This window comes from Oncorhynchus nerka, linkage group LG25 (genome assembly GCF_034236695.1).
Source record: "Oncorhynchus nerka isolate Pitt River linkage group LG25, Oner_Uvic_2.0, whole genome shotgun sequence".
In the NCBI taxonomy this organism is placed as follows: domain Eukaryota; kingdom Metazoa; phylum Chordata; class Actinopteri; order Salmoniformes; family Salmonidae; genus Oncorhynchus; species Oncorhynchus nerka.
This window is the reverse complement of record NC_088420.1, coordinates 40,167,514-40,190,080: the sequence shown is the minus strand read 5'-3', so window position 1 is coordinate 40,190,080 and position 22,567 is coordinate 40,167,514. Positions and strand designations below refer to the sequence as shown.

The window sequence follows — 22,567 nt, the reverse complement described above, 5'->3', positions numbered from 1 at the left end:
CCTCCAATTGGGTAAGGCCATTATTCACCAGGCACAGCCTCACCACAACAACAACATTAGAGCCTCACCAATCTGTTTTTTGGGGTCCGATACCGTTTCTGATTTTTTGGGGGGCAAAATCTTCCGATACTGATATATCTGCCAATACACTGTTTTACAGCTGGGAAATAAAACAAATTGCCATCCAAAAGAGCAATTGTCCACTAACTATGCTACAGACTTTGTGACAATAATGACACATAAGAATGTCCACAAGTGTTCAGATAAGCATGAAATTCCCTTTTTTTTCATCCTATATTTGAATATCAGTTATTGTGGAGTTATCAGCTGATACCGATATAACATTAAAAGGCCGATACCGGCCGACAATATCAGTGAACCGATATACCAGTCCGGCTCTAAACAACATTACCGCCTCAAACTGTAAGCAACCAGACCTGCTTGTGTCCAAGTCAAGCCAAGAAAATGCACTTGTGCAAATGAACAGTGGTGGAAAAAGTACCCAATTGTCATACTTGAGTAAAAGTAAAGATACCTTAATGGAAAATTACTCAAGTAAAAGTGAAAGTTCCCCAGTAAGATACTACTTGAGTAAAAGTCTAAAAGTATTTGGTTTTAAATATACTTAAGTATCAAAAGTCAATTTAAAAGTATGAATTGAAAATTCCTTATATTAAGCAAACCAGACAGCACAATTTTCTTGTTTTTCAAATTGACGGATAGCCAAATTTACAGATAGCACACTCCAACACAAATGAAGCATTTGTGTTTGATGAGTCTGCAAGATCAGAGGCAGTAGGGATGACCAGGGATGTTCTCTGGATAAGTGTGTGAATTGGACCATGTTCTGTCCTGCTAAGCATTCAAAATGTAATGAGAAAATGTATGGAGAAAAAGTACATTATTTTCTTTAGGGATGTAGTGAAGTAAAAGTAAAACTTTTCAAAAATATAAATAGTAAAGTAAAGTACAGATACCCCCAAAAAGTACTGTAAACTATTTTTACTTAGGTGCTTTACACCACTATAATTGAATAATGATCTTTATTCTGTTTTGATCATTTTCTCCGTTTAAGATACAAGGATAGAAGGAATTAGAGGCACTGTCAATGTCATACGAATGAGAGTACAGATTCGTATATGGGAGAGTATATCCAATCGGTCCAGATGAGAACTAGGCTGTCACAGCCAATCATACCAGTCAAGCAAGTTCAGTCAGACACCCAACAGGGGTCACATTACAATTCATAGCAAACATTCTTCCAATTAGATACAAGTTGGATTTAAGTACAAAACATTGTTTAATTTTGAGAAAGTTTTTTTCCCAATAAATATACTGTAGATTTACCCATCACCATTGGAGTCAGAGATCATATTTACTTGTTGTTGAGTGTCATTGCACTGATAAGTGTATACGTGTGTGTTTGCTGCAGTGTGCTGGCAAGAGGGAGCGAGGGTTCCTACACCAGTGGTTCCCAAACATTTTTGATAGTGTTTTTCAAATGTTCTTGTGATCTACCAGATCACAACGTAAAAGATCACTGCAGCCCACCATTAATTGATTGATGTCATTGATTGGCTCACTAGGTTTCCCAGGCTTGAATCAGTTTGTCCCACACCATTGATCCCCCATTTGGGTACCACTGAGCTACACCCATTGAGCTTCTTGTGGGTACTGGGTAGGTGTGTGGGTGAAGGAGAGAGCAAGCTACACACCTCTCTCTAGGGCCCTGCCCTCTCTCCTTACCTGCAGCAGTGTTTCGGCCTTCCCCAGAGCCTTGTCTGTCTCTGATAACGCCCCCTCCAGCTCCTCGCTGTGTCTCCCCTGGCTCTGTAGCTCTGCCCTCATCGCCCCTAGGGACTCCTCACCCCCTGCCTGATTGGCCCTCCCAGGCTGGGCGGCGCCCCCTAGGCTCTCCCGTTGGATCTGCTGCTCAAGCTGGGCGGAGCGAGATGAGAAGTCGTGGAGTCGCCTGCCGCAGTCGTCCATCTTGGAATGGAGCTCCCCCAGCCTCCTCCTCATCCCCCTCTCTCTCTCCACCTCCGCCTGCAGCTCTTCCTCCCAGAACGTCTCATGGGCCAACTCGGCCTGGTTCCTCCTGGCTGCCTGCTCCAGAGCTTCCATCTCCTCCGGGAGACGAGCCTCTGGGACAGGGGAGGGGGCCGGGGAGGCCCTGTTCCAGGACCGAGAGTCTCTCTCCATGGTTTCCAGCTGGGCCTCAATGGCCCTCAGCCTCTCCTGCTGCTGTAGAACCTGCCGGAAAACCTCCTCTTTGGACGGGCCCACTGGAGGGGAGGGAGAGGGAGAGTGGGGGGAGGGAGAAGGGGAGTGTGAGGAGGGAGCATGGTGGGGAGGGATGGGGCTGGGTGAGGTCCTCTGTTCAGGGGAGTCGCGGGGAGACTTTCTGATGAGCTGCTTGGCTTTGGTTCTGGGGGAGGTGGAGGGCCCCAGGTTGAAGGTGAGGGACTTCTTGGGCTGGTTGTGTTTGAGGGGCTCTGGGTCGGGGTGTTTGGGCAGGGGAAGAGGGGTGACCCGGTCCTGGCTGGTACCAGAACCAGACCCTGGTCCATCACTGCTACTGGGGCCGGTGCGGCGCAGGAAGAACTGGACATCGTTGCTGTGCTGGCCCAGCTTGGCCAGGGACTCCAGGGGCTTCTCATTGGCTAACAGTTGCCTCTCTGAGTCCCTCAGTCTCTGGATAAGCACATAGCGACCTGTCTGACCTGTGGCAGGAAGAGAGCGGGAAAGAGAGGGAGAGACAGAGAGCCACAAATCACCACACATACCAGACATCACCACACAAATACACAGTAAGTGGGCATCATGTTGACACCCAAAGTTCCATAATATATACAGTTAACTGCTAGTTGCCCTCTCTCTAGCTCTGGGCTATAGGCTAATGGCTATACAAGACTCTAAACTCTAGGTCTGCAGTCCTTCACTCAACTCTCTCTCTCTCTCTCTCTCTCTCTCTCTCCCTCACTCACTTCTCTTAGCAATGAAAAATATGAGTAGAAGACTGTTGTATAAGTCTTATACAACATATAAACATGTTCAAACAAAGTTAAATCTCCATGAGGACTCTGAAATGAGGACAAGCTCTCCCTAATGACCTGGCAGCCGCTCACGCACAGAGGAAAGGAAACTGCTAAATATGGAGTTTAGTTTTTGGCACTGCAGTATGCGGCTTCAGTACAGCCTGAAGGTGTGGTGACAGAAGCTTGCTCCATACCAAGTCAACCCCTAGCCCCGTTCCCCCTTGGCACTTCTTTGAGGTCAGAAAGGATGGGATAGGTGGAAGACATATGGTAATACAGGAGTTCCACCTTGCCCTATGATCAGTGGGATTTTCACCATATTGCTGAATCCTATCCAATCTTTTCAGATCTAGTTAAGTGACTATGGTGTAGGAGCCAGTCAGGGTTGGTTTGGAAAGAGCCTTAAGGATGTCGAGGGACAGAACTTGCACCCTAGAGAGACTGAGATACTGACCAATGGCCTGAGCCAGTGCGATGACCACATCCTGGCAGGAAGTCTCCTCTGATAGGCCACAGACCACGCGCACCACTCCATCCACCCACACCTTCAGCTCCATCTGAGACACCACGCTATGAGATGTGACAAGGACTTCGGTTCAGATCCGCTTGGCTTGGCTCGGATTGGCTCAGTTCAGCATTGCATGGTACTACTGACTCCTCTCTGCAAGGAAGAGAAACATGGATAAGATTAAACAACACCCTCACAACCAACCAACCAACCAACCAACCAACCGAACTATTATACATGTTACACGGACCATGTCGAACTTCCACAACGTTATCTAGCCAAAGGGGGTGAAAAAAAGTCATCCCTCAAGACACAGCAGCATAATATTGTTGCTAACTTTAACACACCCTGTAGGCATCTGTGTCACATACAAGTGGCCCATTTCCTTCTCCATCTGTTGATTATTGAGGCTATGGGTTTAGCATCTCTCCTGCAGGCTCTATACGTAACAGAGCCGTTTTGACGTCAGGCCCTGCGTATGTGTGACTGAGTCTACCAGTAGTGAATGAGGTTTATATTTCCAGCCGACTGCTCCTGGGGAGCTGAGCAGAGCCGAGTATTGCGTTCCTGAAGTTTCCTGTTGGTTAGTTAGAGCTCCGATGGTACCCTCACGGACCCGAGAGCGTCAACACAGATCTGTAACCCAATTAAATTCTCCACTTCCCTCCTTCAAAGACGTTAAGACAGCTTATTGCCAAAGGGAGTGGACAGGCAGAATGCACTGTAGCCACTGTAGCCACTGTGTGTGTGTGTGTGTGTGTGTGTGTGTGTGTGTGTGTGTGTGTGTGTGTGTGTGTGTGTGTGTTCCACTTTGATGCCTCCCACCAAGAGCTGACCTGGCAGACCTGGAACTTCAGAGACTGTCTCTGGGAAGAGCAGCGCAGCCTAACATAGGATGAGATTTACCTTAAGCCTGAGTGTATTTCACAGTGACGAACAGGAACAGCACTTACCTCTTCCCTGTGTGCCGATTTATGACTATGCTTGATCTGCTCTCCACTAATAACAAGGCAATAACATGCGTAGCCTGACTCAAAATCAATAAAGCACACACAGAGACCTTCTTTTTTCTTTTTATGACAGTAGTAGTAGGCTAGGCCTATAAAGTGTCTCATTTGGCACATGATAACTCAGTAAGGCCAAAGACACCAATATGGCAGCGTGATCCTTAGAAAGGTTCTGTCAACATGAGTAATAGATCATATGACCCACTTGCTGTGTAACTGGCACACAGCACAGCTAGTGTTCGAGCTCCTCCCCCTAGCCTAGCTCCTCCCCCTCCTCTCGCTGAGGTGTTTTAACCCAAATCCTCTATTATCTCCTCCCCATTGAATGTTGACTGTGGTCCAGGCGCCACCTATACGGGAGCTGCCCAGCAGGAATGCACTGACTTCATCTGACGAGCACAAGAATTCCAGCTTTCTTAACAAACGGCATTATTACGGTTTATATACCATTACTAGCTCCCCTCCCTGTGACCAAGCTACCCCCAACATTACTCATGATGTGGTATTTACAGGCCAAACACTGGACGAGCTGGGTAGCATCAGGGGAGCTTATTTGGCAACAGGACACAGAACTATTCACAACACCACCACACAAAGGAGTCAAAACTCAACATTGCCACATTTTTATCTATCTTCCGGTTACTCACACAGGCTGTTTTCATTTAGAATGCAAGTCAGGGAGGGAGGAAGGGTTCATCTGCGTATCAACCTCACCAAAAGAGCATTCTAGCACTATGGTGGAATTGTCACGACTGGCCAAAATATTTTTTCACTGTACTGCAATAACTATGTGCACATAAAAAACTCACACACAGACCAAAGTGTGTTCACTCTAATCGAGATGAGATGAGATAACATGAGTCATCAATCTCTATCGCATTGCTTATCTCCTTCAATAACAGCCCTCTTTCCTTCCTCTGGTATCGGTCAGGCCGAGAGCAGTGGAATGCTACCTTACAGGCCTGTGTGAGAGAGAGGGAGAGAGAGACGGTGGAACAAACTCTCCTTTGTCTGTGAGAAGACTAGGACTCGAAACATATACTCAGTAACCCAGTAAATCAAACATGGCATCCAACACCAACCCATCACAATGGCCTGAGAGAGACACCGCTCAACACACTCAGGTAGGAAACGGGAACAAACACCTGAATTCTACAAAATGGCTTCCTTTCCTTGTCACTTGTATTGAATCTGCCGAACTGGACGATAGATGGAAGCAAGTGTATAGTTGATATAAGCCTCCAAAGATTTCCTTTAATTTATCTAGTGTTTTCAGATGGTTGTAACATCAGGTGGTGAGATAAGGTGAGGACATATTAGATAAGAAGAGGGTAACGCTTTGGATTAACAGAGGTATCTGTCCCCTGACCCCTATACATTAGCTCAATCTCATATAGCACCTCACCTGACCAAGTCTTATTATCCAAACGAGCCCTAGTGTGTTGGGGGTGTGGCAGGTTCCCACGCTGCCTATGACACCCGGTGACAACTTAGGAGTTGAGTGTGCCATGACAAGCTGTCCTCCCACAAAAAAACACCTCCTAGACAGTGAAATGTGATCAAGCACAGCAACAGGAAATAAACCAACCACGTTACTGCCTGGCTATTCTCACTGTTTGTTTGTCACAGGAACAACGGTGGTATCTATGGGGCATTACCATGTAAAAAGCCCCATGAGCACTATCATGTCAAGTTTATAGGAAAACATACAATTTGGTGTCAAATGGAAGCTAAGAGAAATAAGGCATATGTGTTTTTAAACCATTTTCCAGGAATTAGCTACATTTATTTTTTACTGTACTCTATCTAATGTGATGTGCTGTCCAAACTTGTGAAACATAGACGTCTGTAATTGGTTCAGATTTTGTCTGGCCAGGGCGGACTGACCAAATTTCAATTACTTTCAACATCCAAGGACGTCCACTGTCAGTCGGTGCTTGATACATTGAATAGAAAAAAGAGTAGGTGTCATGGGAGGTGTCAGTAAGACACCTCCCATGAGAAGCTGGGAGAAGTGACATAATATTGAGAGAGGAGAGAGAGAAAGGGGGAGAGTGAGAGGGAGAGGCTGTCAAGACTGTTGTCAGGGTCTTGCCTTGACCACTAGATGACAGAAAGAGAAAAAAAAACATTATGGGCTCAACATAACAACGTGTCAGTGGAAGGGAGGACAGTAGCAGGTGACCAGTGGAAGGGAGGACAGTAGCAGGTGACCAGTGGAAGGGAGGACAGTAGCAGGTGACCAGTGGAAGGGAGCACAGTAGCAGGTGACCAGTGGAAGGGAGGACAGTAGCGGAAGACCAGTGGAAGGGAGGACAGTAGCAGGAGACCAGTGGAAGGGAGGACAGTAGCAGGTGACCAGTGGAAGGGAGGACAGTAGCAGGTGACCAGTGGAAGGGAGGACAGTAGCGGAAGACCAGTGGAAGGGAGGACAGTAGCAGGAGACCAGTGGAAGGGAGGACAGTAGCGGAAGACCAGTGGAAGGGAGGACAGTAGCAGGTGACCAGTGGAAGGGAGGACAGTAGCAGGTGACCAGTGGAAGGGAGGACAGTAGCAGGAGACCAGTGGAAGGGAGAACAGTAGCAGGAGACCAGTGGAAGGGAGGACAGTAGCAGGAGACCAGTGGAAGGGAGGACAGTAGCAGGTGACCAGTGGAATGGAGGACAGTAGCGGAAGACCAGTGGAAGGGAGGACAGTAGCAGGTGACCAGTGGAAGGGAGGACAGTAGCAGGTGACCAGTGGAAGGGAGGACAGTAGCAGGTGACCAGTGGAAGGGAGGACAGTAGCAGGTGACCAGTGGAAGGGAGGACAGTAGCAGGTGACCAGTGGAAGGGAGGACAGTAGCAGGTGACCAGTGGAAGGGAGGACATTAGCAGGTGACCAGTGGAAGGGAGGACAGTAGCAGGTGACCAGTGGTAGGGAGGACAGTAGCAGGTGACCAGTGGAAGGGAGGACAGTAGCAGGTGACCAGTGGAAGGGAGGTCAGTAGCGGAAGACCAGTGGAAGGGAGGACAGTAGCAGGAGACCAGTGGAAGGGAGGACAGTAGCAGGTGACCAGTGGAAGGGAGGACAGTAGCAGGTGACCAGTAGAAGGGAGGACAGTAGCAGGTGACCAGTAGAAGGGAGGACAGTAGCAGGTGACCAGTGGAAGGGAGGACAGTAGCAGGAGACCAGTGGAAGGGAGGACAGTAGCAGGTGACCAGTGGAAGGGAGGACAGTAGCGGAAGAACAGTGGAAGGGAGGACAGTAGCAGGTGACCAGTGGAAGGGAGGACAGTAGCGGAAGACCAGTGGAAGGGAGGACAGTAGCAGGTGACCAGTGGAAGGGAGGACAGTAGCGGAAGACCAGTGGAAGGGAGGACAGTAGCAGGTGACCAGTGGAAGGGAGGACAGTAGCGGAAGACCAGTGGAAGGGAGGACAGTAGCAGGAGACCAGTGGAAAGGAGGACAGTAGCAGGAGACCAGTGGAAGGGAGGACAGTAGCAGGAGACCAGTGGAAGGGAGGACAGTAGCAGGTGACCAGTGGAAGGGAGGACAGTAGCAGGTGACCAGTGGAAGGGAGGACAGTAGCAGGTGACCAGTGGAAGGGAGGACAGTAGCAGGTGACCAGTGGAAGGGAGGACAGTAGCAGGTGACCAGTGGAAGGGAGGACAGTAGCAGGTGACCAGTAGAAGGAGGACAGTAGCAGGTGACCAGTGGAAGGGAGGACAGTAGCAGGAGACCAGTGGAAGGGAGGACAGTAGCAGGTGACCAGTGGAATGGAGGACAGTAGTAGGAGAAGGGAGGACAGTAGCAGGAGACCAGTGGAAGGGAGGACAGTAGCAGGTGACCAGTGGAAGGGAGGACAGTAGCAGGAGACCAGTGGAAGGGAGGACAGTAGCAGGTGACCAGTGGAAGGGAGGACAGTAGCAGGTGACCAGTAGAAGGGAGGACAGTAGCAGGTGACCAGTGGAAGGGAGGACAGTAGCAGGAGACCAGTGGAAGGGAGGACAGTAGCAGGTGACCAGTGGAATGGAGGACAGTAGTAGGAGACGAGTGGAAGGGAGGACAGAAGCAGGTGACCAGTGGAAGGGAGGACAGTAGCAGGTGACCAGTGGAAGGGAGGACAGTAGCAGGTGACCAGTGGAAGGGAGGACAGTAGCAGGTGACCAGTGGAAGGGAGGACAGTAGCAGGTGACCAGTGGAAGGGAGGACAGTAGCAGGTGACCAGTGGAAGGGAGGACATTAGCAGGTGACCAGTGGAAGGGAGGACAGTAGCAGGTGACCAGTGGAAGGGAGCACATTAGCAGGTGACCAGTAGAAGGGAGGACAGTAGCAGGTGACCAGTAGAAGGGAGGACAGTAGCAGGTGACCAGTGGAAGGGAGGACAGTAGCAGGAGACCAGTGGAAGGGAGGACAGTAGCAGGTGACCAGTGGAAGGGAGGACAGTAGCGAAAGACCAGTGGAAGGGAGGACAGTAGCAGGTGACCAGTGGAAGGGAGGACAGTAGCGGAAGACCAGTGGAAGGGAGGACAGTAGCAGGTGACCAGTGGAAGGGAGGACAGTAGCGTTAGACCAGTGGAAGGGAGGACAGTAGCAGGTGACCAGTGGAAGGGAGGACAGTAGCGGAAGACCAGTGGAAGGGAGGACAGTAGCAGGAGACCAGTGGAAAGGAGGACAGTAGCAGGAGACCAGTGGAAGGGAGGACAGTAGCAGGAGACCAGTGGAAGGGAGGACAGTAGCAGGTGACCAGTGGAAGGGAGGACAGTAGCAGGTGACCAGTGGAAGGGAGGACAGTAGCAGGTGACCAGTGGAAGGGAGGACAGTAGCAGGTGACCAGTGGAAGGGAGGACAGTAGCAGGTGACCAGTGGAATGGAGGACAGTAGTAGGAGACGAGTGGAAGGGAGGACAGTAGCAGGTGACCAGTGGAAGGGAGGACAGTAGCAGGTGACCAGTGGAAGGGATGACAGTAGCAGGTGACCAGTGGAAAGGAGGACAGTAGCAGGTGACCAGTGGAAGAGCCTTTGCTTATTCCTCATTTCTCATATGGAAAATGGTTGAAACATGTATAGGGGAGTCCTAAATGATTGACACCCCTGATAAACAAAGTAGTCAAAAGTTCAGTATTTGGTCCCATATTTCTAGCATGCTATGATAACATCAAGCTTGTGAATCTACAAACTTGTTGGAAGCATTTGCACTTCTTTTTGGTTGTGTTTCAGATAATTTTGTGCTCAATATAAATGAGTGGTTAATAATGTATTGTGTCATTGTCACGTCTACTCCTGCTCCACCTCTCCAGCACTCGACGTCTCTAGGTTTACTAACCACCAGTCCTGGCAACCCATCATATACGCACACCTGTGCCTCAAGTGTTCTCTCTACAGCTCTAGTGGACTCCGGTGCTACTGGGAACATCATCGACCAGGCCCTCGCCTCCTCCCTGAACTTAACCTCATATCCGCTCTCCTCTCCTTTTCCTGTCCCAAGCCACGGATATGCGACCATTGGGATCCGGCACAATAACGCACATCACAGCACCACTCACTCTCACTGTGGGAGAGCCTTCACGGAGAAGCTGGGGGTCATGGTCAGTCTCACATCCGGATACTGGCCTCTGTCCCATGGGCAGGTGGAGAGGACCAACCAGGACCTGAGGGGGGTTCCTTAGGAGTCACTGTCTGGACCGGTAGGGGGAGTGGGCCTCAGAACTCACTTTGTCACTCCTCCACCAAGCTGTCTCCCTACCAGTGCGTCCTGGGGTACCAGCCGGCCCTGGCCCCGTGGACACCGAGCCAGATCGAAGCCCATGCGGTGGATGAGTGGTTCCGGCGTGCAGAACGCTGCCCACGAGAGGCTCCAATGCGACGTCAACCGACAGAAGAGCCAGGCGGACCGTGTTCCATCCTGGTGATCGCGTCTGACTCTCCACCAGGAACCTCCCACTCCGCTTGCCCTGTCGGAAGCTGAGTTTATGGAGCATTTCAATGTCCTCCGGAGGGTCATTGAGTTAACATACCGATTACAGCTCCCCACTAACTACCGGATCTGACCTTATTTGCATGTTTCCCTCCTCAGGCCGATGGCTCCAGATCCCTCCTGGACTCCCAACGTCGTGGGGGTCAGCTTCAGTACCTGGTGGACTGCGTCCCATCATTAGGTACACCTTAACTTCATCACTACCCTGATTACTCACCTTTTACTTAGCCCTCAGTTGTCATCAGTCCTTAGTTGTTATTGTTTTCTCCCACATTCAGTACTCTTCTCCTGTCATCAGTCCTTAGGTGTTATTGTTTTCTCCCACATTCAGTACTCTTCTCCTGTCATCAGTCCTTAGGTGTTATTGTTTTCTCCCACATTCAGTACTCTTCTCCTGTCATCAGTCCTTAGGTGTTATTGTTTTCTCCCACATTCAGTTCTCTTCTCCTGTCATCAGTCCTTAGGTGTTATTGTTTTCTCCCACATTCAGTACTCTTCTCCTGTCATCAGTCCTTAGGTGTTATTGTTTTCTCCCACATTCAGTTCTCTTCTCCTGTCATCAGTCCTTAGGTGTTATTGTTTTCTCCCACATTCAGTTCTCTTCTCCTGTCATCAGTCCTTAGGTGTTATTGTTTTCTCCCACATTCAGTACTCTTCTCCTGTCATCAGTCCTTAGGTGTTATTGTTTTCTCCCACATTCAGTTCTCTTCTCCTGTCATCAGTCCTTAGGTGTTATTGTTTTCTCCCACATTCAGTTCTCTTCTCCTGTCATCAGTCCTTAGGTGTTCTTGTTTTCTCCCACATTCAGTTCTCTTCTCCTGTCATCAGTCCTTAGGTGTTATTGTTTTCTCCCACATTCAGTTCTCTTCTCCTGTCATCAGTCCTTAGGTGTTATTGTTTTCTCCCACATTCAGTTCTCTTCTCCTGTCATCAGTCCTTAGGTGTTATTGTTTTCTCCCACATTCAGTTCTCTTCTCCTGTCATCAGTCCTTAGGTGTTATTGTTTTCTCCCACATTCAGTTCTCTTCTCCTGTCATCAGTCCTTAGGTGTTATTGTTTTCTCCCACATTCAGTTCTCTTCTCCTGTCATCAGTCCTTAGGTGTTATTGTTTTCTCCCACATTCAGTACTCTTCTCCTGTCATCAGTCCTTAGGTGTTATTGTTTTCTCCCACATTCAGTTCTCTTCTCCTGTCATCAGTCCTTAGGTGTTATTGTTTTCTCCCACATTCAGTACTCTTCTCCTGTCATCAGTCCTTAGGTGTTATTGTTTTCTCCCACATTCAGTACTCTTCTCCTGTCATCAGTCCATTATTCACCTGCTTTCTGACTCCCGGTCTGTTACGTTACGCTCATTTTGGAGTCACTTTTATTGTATATTAGAATAGAATATGTTTCTAAACACTACTACATTAATGTGGATGCTACCGTGATTATGGATAATCCTGAATGAATACGAATAAGGAAGAGTGAGAAAGTTGTCACGAACCGGCTCAAAGCCCGTAACAAAGGGAGACAACGTGGAGATAAGGAGTAGCAATATATATATTTATTAACTAAAGCAACTACGTATAATATACAATGGTGTGTGTAATCAGTAATCAGTAGTGTAAGTGAGTGTTTTGCATGCATGAATGTGATAATGCAGGGTGTTGAAAGGTGCCAAAGCAAACAAACAAAAGGCCACCAAGAACCACAACACAATCTACAAAAGGTGTCTGCATGGAGAGAGTCTCCTCCATGAATGTGGAAGAGGTCTATTTATCCTGGGATACACCTGGCCCAGGTGTTTCCCATGTAGCTGACGACCCTCTCAACTCCGCCCACCGGCATCCTAATAAGGAAACAAGAACAAAGACAGAATACGGCAGACAGAGTGGGAGGGTCGTCACATTCCCCCCCATAAAACCGGGGACCAACAAGGACCCCGGAACAACATACTGGCCTCCCGCGTCCCAAATTGACACAGGCCTCTGCGTCCCAAATTGACACAGGCCTCTGCGTCCCAAATTGACACAGGCCTCTGCGTCCCAAATTGACGAGGGGTTATGTGTTCACACCTCCACCTGCACCAACCAACCTCCTCCTCCCCAGACCTCAGCAACCTTTGTGCATAGGAAGCAATATTTTAAGAGGAAAGAAGAACACAAGACCAGGAGGGAACAGACAGGAAAGATAGAACATGACAACCCGAAACAATGGTCAGTCATGTAAACATTCAGGAACATGGCACAAAAGACCAACAGCTACAAGCTCCAACGAAAAGAACATCATGGTCCTTCTTAATTTTTACAACTCACAACAATTCATAGTCACTTCCAACGATTCATAGATTTCACGTGCCTCCACGGTCTCCCAAACCAGTAGTTCAAAGATCCCGGATGAGCCCCCACTTGTCACGAACCGGCTCAAAGCCCGTAACAAAGGGAGACAACGTGGAGATAAGGAGTAGCAATATATATATTTATTAACTAAAGCAACTAAGTATAATATACAATGGTGTGTGTAATCAGTAATCAGTAGTGTAAGTGAGTGTCTTGCATGCATGAATGTGATAATGCAGGGTGTTGAAAGGTGCCAAAGCAAACAAACAAAAGGCCACCAAGAACCACAACACAATCTACAAAAGGTGTCTGCATGGAGAGAGTCTCCTCCATGAATGTGGAAGAGGTCTATTTATCCTGGGAGACACCTGGCCCAGGTGTTTCCCATGTAGCTGACGACCCTCTCAACTCCGCCCACCGGCATCCTAATAAGGAAACAAGAACAAAGACAGAATACGGCAGACAGAGTGGGAGGGTCGTCACAAAGTTCATACCCCCAAGAAATGCTACTCTCTCGAAATGACCAAAAAACAGGGGATATGACCCTCTGTAACTTGCTCACTCGTCATTATTCATGACCCCTACCTTTCTGGAGAAAAAAAATGAATCGTGCACATATATCCTGGGACAATGTAAGTATGTCAACGAGACGTCCAGCAGCCTCTGACAGCTTCTCCAACCCCAACTGTCTTCAGGTCGACTTCACCACATCCTTACAGCGCCATTTCAAGGCCTGACTAACACTCGTCTATGTGGTTGTGGAGGATCCACACAGACCACTGACACATGTTCAGAAACACATCCACCACCACTTTCCAGGTTTTCAAAAACACAAATATCCACCCAGGCCCTCCACACCCAAAAATCTCAGAGAACAGGCAAAAAAGCAACCCAGAAATATCCCCCGCCCCGACCCCATCCCCTCAACCCACCCTGAGTTGCTCAATGCTGCTCTGCTCATGCTCATTATCCCTAGTTCAGTCCAGATCCACCCAGAGAGACAGAACAGTGGTTACAGACATGTGCCCTTCCCTTCTCTTTTCATGCCTCTCATCATCATCATGAAGCCTCCAACATGGCTGCTTGCTACACACTCATCATTATTCCAGTGGAAGAAACAAACTCTGACACACCGTCTGGTGCTCTGAAGGCTAAGACTCTTGCCACAGCTTGTTCTAGGATTGTATAGGGTGAATGATGAGGTGTTGCTCCTCAGAAGAGAGAGCTCCTTGTCCTGATAACCTCGAACCATGGTTACCATAGACACATTCCTGTGGCTACTAACTCGCTTGATAGATCACTGTAAACACACACACACACACACACACATTCACAAAGATTCACACACACATGCACGCTCACGCAAACGCACACAGATTCACACAAGCAAGCACACAGTGATCCATGCCAACCAATTCTAGGTTTCCACCGTACAGTAGAGGTGATGGTCATTCATTGGTGACATTTGCCTAGTTTAATGTCAGCCAAGCTACTAGGGTCAGCTCTCAGGGGGACAGGAACACACATCTACATTCGACAGAGCACAAAAGACTCAGTACAGGTTTTCCTCAAATGACCAGCATCAAAGCCCACACCGACACACAGGCAAGCATATATCTTTCCGTCTGTGTGTAAAAGACTGTTTGTATCTGTATGAGTTACAGTGTCAGCTGTATACAGCACAGGACCCAAGACAAGCAGAGCATGAAGAGGCCTCCATAGGTACTCCACAGCTGTTCATAGAGGGGAACACGCACACACACATTCACAAAGACACACCTACTTGCTGTACGTCAGACACACCTTATAATAAAGGATATGGGAAAACTTTCCGCATGTGCTTTAGGATATGAATCCGATCCAACGCCTTCCCCTTAGGCAGTGAAAAGCAAGGAGCGGTATGGGTGGATGTGTGCCCACACTAACTGCGCTACATGCTAATTCAAATCTATCCCCGCCCCTCAGAGAGAAAGCACTGTTGACACCAAGGCCCAAAACTATTATTGTACAATCACTGAGAGAGAGAGAGAGTATCCCTTGTCACTGAGTAGTCACATGGAAGAGAGGAGAACAATGAGGAACAAAGGCCAGTGTACAGCACACACACCCTCAAAGATGACGCACACACACACACACACACACAGAGTTTCAAATGCGTTCTCTTTCTCTATGAAACACAAACATTAAAACCGAATCTCTGTTCTCCCTAATATCCTCACTCACAGGCAAACACACACACAGTCCTTGACACATCAACAGCCAGTACCAGTGTAAGTATCACCCCCAGCCTCCCTGAAGTTAACAGTGTGATAATGAGTGTCATTCTGGCGGTCTGGACAGTGGGCAGTGCCCTAGCGACGGGCACGGCTCTGCCTGCTGTGCCACTCTCACCTCCGGACAGAGACAGAGACAGTAAACAGCTGGCACCAACCACCCTGGTCCCATCTGCACTTTGGAGAGACTCATTGTTACAATGGTCACAATATATTCCTCTGGGTTCCTCTTGCTTTGCACCCCAGAGACACTGATTGCTGCTCCTATCGGTAATGTACAACAACATAGTCTGTCACAATGGGCTCCATGTCGTCCTCACGCTCGCTTTGTTTGTTCGGCTTGACACTCATTCCCGGCTTTGTTGGTTCTGTCCGTCTTGTCAGGCCGTCTGTTTTGTGACCATTCTGCCCCATGTGGGACAGCGATAACGCTATAATAAAACAGTTGATTCAACTTTTTTGTCCTCCAACATCCATTCCCTCTATTCTTCTTCTGTCCCTCCATCGTTCAGAGCAGCTCCACAAGTGAGACAGATAAGACTAATAAAACAGCCAATTAGGTCAAATCATCGTCATCTGCATCCAGCAGGGTTCTGACAACATAACCGGATGTCTCCACTACAGAGCATGTATAGAAGAAAAGGTGACACACACGTCCAGTGGTTTGGAGCAGGTGCTAGAGGTCAAGGCACAGGCTCAGCAAAAAAAATGAAAGACTCAAGAGTCGAGAAACATTACAAAATGTTGTTTCAATGAATCACATGGGAGCATACCGTAGATCTGAGTGTGCAGTCTTCTTGTACCTTTTTTGTTGCAACAGTCCAGAGCAAGCAGCCTAGCAGTTTCTAACTTCCTTGGATGTCTGAGGAGGAGAAAGACAAGATGCTGTCACATTCTGACACTCTAAACACAGGCATAAAAAGCCCACAAAACTGCCTGCTGCAGTAGGCCATACCTAAGCATATGTGTTCACATGCAGAAGTGATTAGCAGTAGCTTTGTCCTTCTACAGAGCTGCACTCACTGACTGACTGACTGACTGCAGTAGAGAACAGGGAGTGGTCACAGGCCCTGGAGGAAATAAGATCTGTGAACTCAAGCCTCCACATGCTGGCCTAAAAAGGACTTTAATTCCTGGAGAACTTTTCAAACAGGACCACACCTCAGACTCGAGCGGATTAACCTTTACGGTCTGTGACAATGTAATAAAGAGGTTTGAACAACAACAAAACCTCAACGAAAGGTTTAGTTTATTAGGAGGACTTAACAAAACAAAAAAAAGAATTAAAGGTCCCTGTGTGTGGAGGTAGAGGCAGGTTTTTTCTCCTGATTCACAGTCTGTATAGCTGTGTGTGTCACGTTTTTTCTCTTACACAGAGGTGGCCAGGCTGCTCTGGCCTCTCTAGACAGCCTGGTCTCATAGACTAGACGTAGCATAGTAAAATGATATATATATAATATAATATATATAATATATATATATATATATATAAAATACATACGGGACACTCAAATTAGCATGATACTGTATGTTACGTTTGGTATGGTTACACAAGACAGAAGGTTACTTGAGTAAATAACAAAAGTAAGTTGCTTAGTCGGTCAGGTTGATGGGTGGAGGTATAACGCAAACGTCTAGCAACCCAAAGGTTACATATTCAAATCTCATCACGGACAACTTTATAATTTTTGGTAATTAGCAATTTTGCAACTACTTACTACTTTTTAGCTACTTTGCAACTACTTAGCATGTTAGCTAACCATTCCCCTCACCTTAACCTTAACCATGTAACCAACTCCTAAACTTAACTTTAACCGTAACCCTAATCCTAACCCCTAGTCTAGCTAATGTTACCCACCTAGCTAACATTGGCGTTAGCCACCTAGCTAACGTTATTCACAACAACGTGGAATTGGTAACATATCACATGTTTTGCACATTTGTAACATATTGTACGAATCGCAATTCGTGACATATCATATAAATTGTAATACGTAACATATCATACCAAATGGATGACAGACATCCAAAATGAATACACGCCATACGAAATGTAACATATCATACTAATTGGCATGTCCCGGATTTACATTTAATATGTTACATCTACCCCTGAGTCCAGGTTGGACACAGCTTGCTAATTAGACTGAGCAGTTGCCTGGTTTTCCAGCGAATGGAGCGCAGAAACAACTCATGAATAATGCATTTCACAGCACATTCATTTGGCAAATATTTCTCTGAACAAATCCCAAACACATGTGACTGATCGGCAGAACCTCTTTGAAAATATCCCCTCTGTCTGTCTGTGGTAGCACTATTCAGATGCTAATGACTTAGCAGGAGGCACCATAAACTGTGGTAATAAGTGGTTTCAGCCACTCATATAGAAGAACACTTCACTGCTACAGACATCAATATCAACTCATTATACTGATTGGCTTGCTGAAGCCTTATGTCCTCCAGGTTTGTGGGTTTATTTGCTGCAAGAATGAAAACATTTTTTATAATAAATCTGTGTTCTCAAAGCCTGTCAACAGCGTTTTAGTGGTAAGTTAATAATGTGGACACCTGTGTCTCTACGGCTCTGTGAAATGACAAGGCATATGCCAGCCAGGCATTGTTGAGCAACATCTCACTCAGTTTAAAAGATGCAGAGTAACCACCCAGTTGGATACATATAAACCAACAGTAGCAACATATAGTATAAACACCAACAACAATAAGGCTAACGGACAGACGGACAGACACACAAGACATTCAGAGTGTCAGTCCTGCAGCCGAACAGCACAATGTGAAAACCACAGTCTGGGTCAAATCCCAAAGATCATCAACTAGCTACCAAGCATGGCAATACTGACAAAGGAGTTGATTTCTCGTCATCACTAGTCAGAGACAGTCAGTGGGACAGTGACTTGATGGCAGGTTTCTACTCTAAACCACAGAAAAAGCACACATCTGGGCAAAACGGTTTATATAGTCATGCCCAATCAGAGGTTATGGTGTGGTTTAATCATACCAAGAGAATAATATAGGTTTTGCTCACACTAATGACTCACCCCTATCTCATCCACTCACTGGCCTGACTAAATTCACTGTTTTTGGCTGATTGAACTAACTCAACAGTTTACCCCTCTATGTTCACTAGACCAGTGTTTTCCAAATGGTGGGTCAGGGACAACTGGTGGGTCACAGCTGATTCCTTTTCAGTCGTTACATATCACTTCTCCATACTATGTCATGTATTTCCTGTGAATCTAGTAATGTTTTATTCCCCTGTTCAGAGACATTTCTCTGTCACTTGCATTATTTACCAAACAGTACTGATAAAGTAGCAGGTGGCCACTAGATTCGGTAGTTCCTGCAATACTGCCACACTCTTATCCATTGTGCTGGTCAATTGTGTTTATTAAATAGATCACAACATTTCCTTTGCAACTTTGGGTAGAAAACCAAAAGATGTGGCTCATTATGAAAATAAATTGTCTTGTCATCTTCACAATTCAAGTCAGTCCTCCTTGAAAGTAATTCAGTTTGTCCTTCTTTTAACCTCTTGCCTCTAGTTGGGACGCTTGCGTCCCAACTAGAGCTCTGGAAATGCAAATGTGCTACGCTAAATGCTAATAGTATTAGTTAAAACTCAAAAGTTCATTAAAATACACATGCAGGGAATCAAATTAAAGCTACACTCGTTGTGAATCCAGGCAACAAGTCAGATTTTTTAAATGCTTTTCGGCGACAGCATGAGAAGCTATTATCTGATAGCATGCACCAATACACTACAACAAAAAGCACAGCAGGGTAAACAAAATAATTAGCATTTCGGCGTTACACAAACCGCACAATAAAATAGAAAACAGTCATTACCTTTCACCATCTTCTTTGTTGGCACTCCTAGATGTCCCAAAACACTTTGGGTCTTTATTTTTAAATCGGGCCATATAAAGCCAAGATATCGTTATATGTAGACTGTGTGATAAACGAAAAAACAGCGATTTCACAACGTAACGTCATTTTTTAAAATTCAAAAGTAGACGATAAACTTTCACAAAACACTTCAAATACGTTTGTAATGCTACTTTAGGTATTAGTAAACGTTAATAAGCGATAAAAATCATCCGTAGGCGATGTAAATATCATTAGCTGTCGTCTTGGAAAAAATTTCAGGAGAGAGCTCTTCCGGAATGATCTGGGCGGAGACCGGAGGTAAGTCGTGCCCTCTTCGGTTCAACCAAGAATCAAAGAGGATTCAATTCACAAGACTCTAGACAACATGGGGATGCTGTGGGAGTTGAATGCTCGGTCTTATCTAATTCGGCTCACTGTTAACAATTGCTTGAAGTGGCGCAAGGATATTTATTTCCATTTTCTGTGATCAGGTTTTCCTTGTAACGCACGTTATGTAATTCGTTTTAACCAGTTTTAAAACGTCTTTCTTTCTAACCATATGAACGTTATATTCCTGGCATGAGTAGCAGGGCGCTGAAATGTTGCGCGATTTTTAACAAAATGTTCAAAAAAGTAGAGGGTAGGAGCAACAGGTTAAACTTAATCACAACAATGGAGCCGGAGAAGAAGGCTGACGTTTTATGTGTCCCCGACCGATTGTGTTTTTGTTCGTATCTTTACATTGTTTGTAACTTATTTTTTTACTTACTTTGTACATAATGTTGCCGCTACCGTCTCTTATGACCTCAGGGCTGCGATTACTCACCACGGACTGGCAGAATAATTGTTTTCCTTTAACGAGTCTGATGAGCCTGACGCGAACAATATATTGCTTTCTCGGGAACAGGCCCACATCCCCGTGATTTGCGTGAAGAGGAGGCAGAGCAAAAGGGGCCAGAGGGTGGGCTGCCTTCTGAGAATTCGTAGGCAATCAAATAAACCACCACTTCCTTCCATTCTGCTAGCAAACGTGCAATCTTTTGAGAATAAATCATTGACCTAGGCGGAAGATTAAACTACCAACGGGACATTCAAAATTATAATATGTTATGCTTCAAAGGGTTGTGGCTGAACGGCAAAACTATCAACAAACAGCTGGCTGGTTATACGATGTAACGGCAGGACAGAACAGCGGCGTCTGGAAAGACAAAGGGAGGCGGACTATGTATTTTTGTAAACAACAGCTGGTGCACGATATCTAAGGAAGTCTCAATGTTTTTCTCATCTGAGGTAGAGTATCTCATGATAAAAGGAAGACCACACTATCTACCTAGAGAGTTTACATCTATATTCTTCGTAGCTGTCGATTTGCCACCACAAACCGATGTTGGCACTAAGACCGCACGCAATGAGCTGTATACAGCCATGAACAAACAGGAAAATGGTCATCCAGAGGCGTCGCTTCTACTGGCCGGTGACGTTAATGCAGGGAAACTTAAATCTGTTTTACCTCATTTCACACCAGCATGTTAAATGTGCAACCAGAGGGGGGACTCTGGACCACCTTTACTCCACATACAGAGACACATAAAATGCTCTCTTCACCCTCCATTTGTCAAATCTGACCATAATTCTATCCTCCTGACTCCTGCTTAAAAGCTCAAATTTAAGTAGGAAGCACCAGTGACTAGATCAATAAAAAAGTGGTCAGATGAAGCAGATGCTAAGCTACAGTACTGTTTTGTTAGCACAGACTGGAATATGTTCCAGGATTCCCCCAATGGCATTGAGGAGTACACCACATCAGTCATGGGCTTCATCAATAAGTGCCGTACGTACATACCCCAACCAGAAGCCATGGATTACAGGCAACATCCGCACTGAGCGAAAGGATAGAGCTGCTGCTTTCAAGGAGCGGGACTGTAACCCGGAATCTTATAAGAAATCCTGCTATGCCCTCCGACAAACCATCAAACAAGCAAAGCATCAATACAGGACTAAGATCGAATCGTACTACACCGGCTCTGACGCTTGTCGGATGTGGCAGGGCTTGCAAACCATTACAGACTACAAAGGGAAGCACAGGCGAGAGCTGCCCAGTGACACGAGCCTACCAGACAAGCTAAACTACTTCTATGCTCACTTCGATGCAAGTAACACTGAAACGTGCATGAGGGCACCAGGAGTTCCTTAGGACCGTGTGATCACGCTCTCCACAGTCGATGTGAGACCTTTAAACAGGTCAACATTCACAAGGCCACAGGGCCAGACGGATTACCAGGATGTGTACTGCGAGCATGCGCTGACCAACTGGCAAGTGTAATACCAACATGTTTTAAGCCTGCCTAAATGTCTACCGACCCACAGCACTTACGTCTGCAGCCATGAAGTGCTTTGAAATGCTGGTCCTGGCTCATATCAACACCATTATCCCACTCCAATTTGCATACCACCCCAACAGATTCACAGATGATGCAATCGCTATTGCACTCCACACTGCCCTTTCCCACCCGGACAAAAGGAACACCTATGTGAGAATACTATTAATTTACTACAGCTCAGAGTTCAACACCATAGTGCCCTCAAAGCTCATCAATAAGCTAAGGACCCTGGGACTAAGTACCTCCCTTTGAAATTGGATCTTGGACTTCCTGACTGGCCACTCCAGGTGGTAAGGGTAGGTAACAACACATCCGCCACGCTGATCCTCAACCCAGGGGCCCCTCAGCAGTGGGTTCTCAGTCCCCTCCTGTACTCCCTAATCACTCATGACTGCACGGCCAGGCTTGACTCCAACACCATCATTAAGTTTGCTGATGACACAACAGTGGTAGGTCTGATCACCGACGATGATGAGACAGCCTATAGGGAGGAGGTCAGAGACCTGGCCGTGTTGTGCAAGGACAACAACCTCTCCCTCAACATGATTAAGACAAAGGAGATGATTGTGGACTACAGGAAAAAGAGGACCGAGCACGCCCTCATTCTCATCAACGGGGCTGCAGTGGAGCAGGATGAGAGCTTCAAGTTCCTTGCTGTCCACATCACCAACAAACTAACATGGACCAAGCACACCATGACAGTCGTGAAGAGGGCACGACTAAACCTATTCCCCCTCAGGAGACTGAAAAGATTTGAAATGGGTCCTCAGATCGGCTATGAAAAGCCAACTGACATTTACTCCTGATGTGCTGACCTGTTGCACCCCTGTGATTATTATTATTTTACCATGCTGGTCATTTATTAACATTTGAACATCTTGGCCATGTTCTGTTATACTCTCCACCCGGCACAGCCAGAAGAGGACTGGCCACCCCTCATAGCCTGGTTCCTTACTAGGTTTCTTCCTAGGTTTTGGCCTTTCTAGGGAGATTTTCCTAGCCACAGTGCTTCTAGACCTGCATTGCTTGCTGTTTGGGGTTTTAGGCTGGGTTTCTATACAGCACTTTGAGATATCAGCTGATGTAAGAAGGGCTTTATAAATACATTTGATTTGATCCTCAAAAGATCCATCGAGAGCATCCATACATAGTATGGAGAAGTAATACTCCAAGCTACAGCTTTATAATACTTGTA

The 22,567-nt window shown here is 46.7% G+C and overlaps 1 protein-coding gene across 6 annotated transcripts in view; it reads right to left on the bottom strand.

Moving 5' to 3' along the window:
• Positions 1 to 22,567, bottom strand: part of LOC115109510 (ras association domain-containing protein 8-like) — a 60,690-nt gene that overhangs the window by 4,767 nt on the left and 33,356 nt on the right. For 2 of the 6 annotated variants that reach the window (XM_065009791.1, XM_065009790.1), the window contains 3 exons: positions 15,880 to 15,968; positions 3,493 to 3,699; positions 1,747 to 2,723 (listed from right to left, as the gene is read on the bottom strand). In XM_065009791.1, the coding sequence (XP_064865863.1) occupies positions 1,747 to 2,723; positions 3,493 to 3,595 (1,080 nt within the window). In that variant the 5' untranslated portion in view covers positions 3,596 to 3,699; positions 15,880 to 15,968. The remainder of the gene's footprint in view (positions 1 to 1,746; positions 2,724 to 3,492; positions 3,700 to 15,879; positions 15,969 to 22,567) is intronic. The other 4 variants (XM_065009793.1, XM_065009792.1, XM_029634465.2 and 1 more) reach the window with 2 other exon arrangements.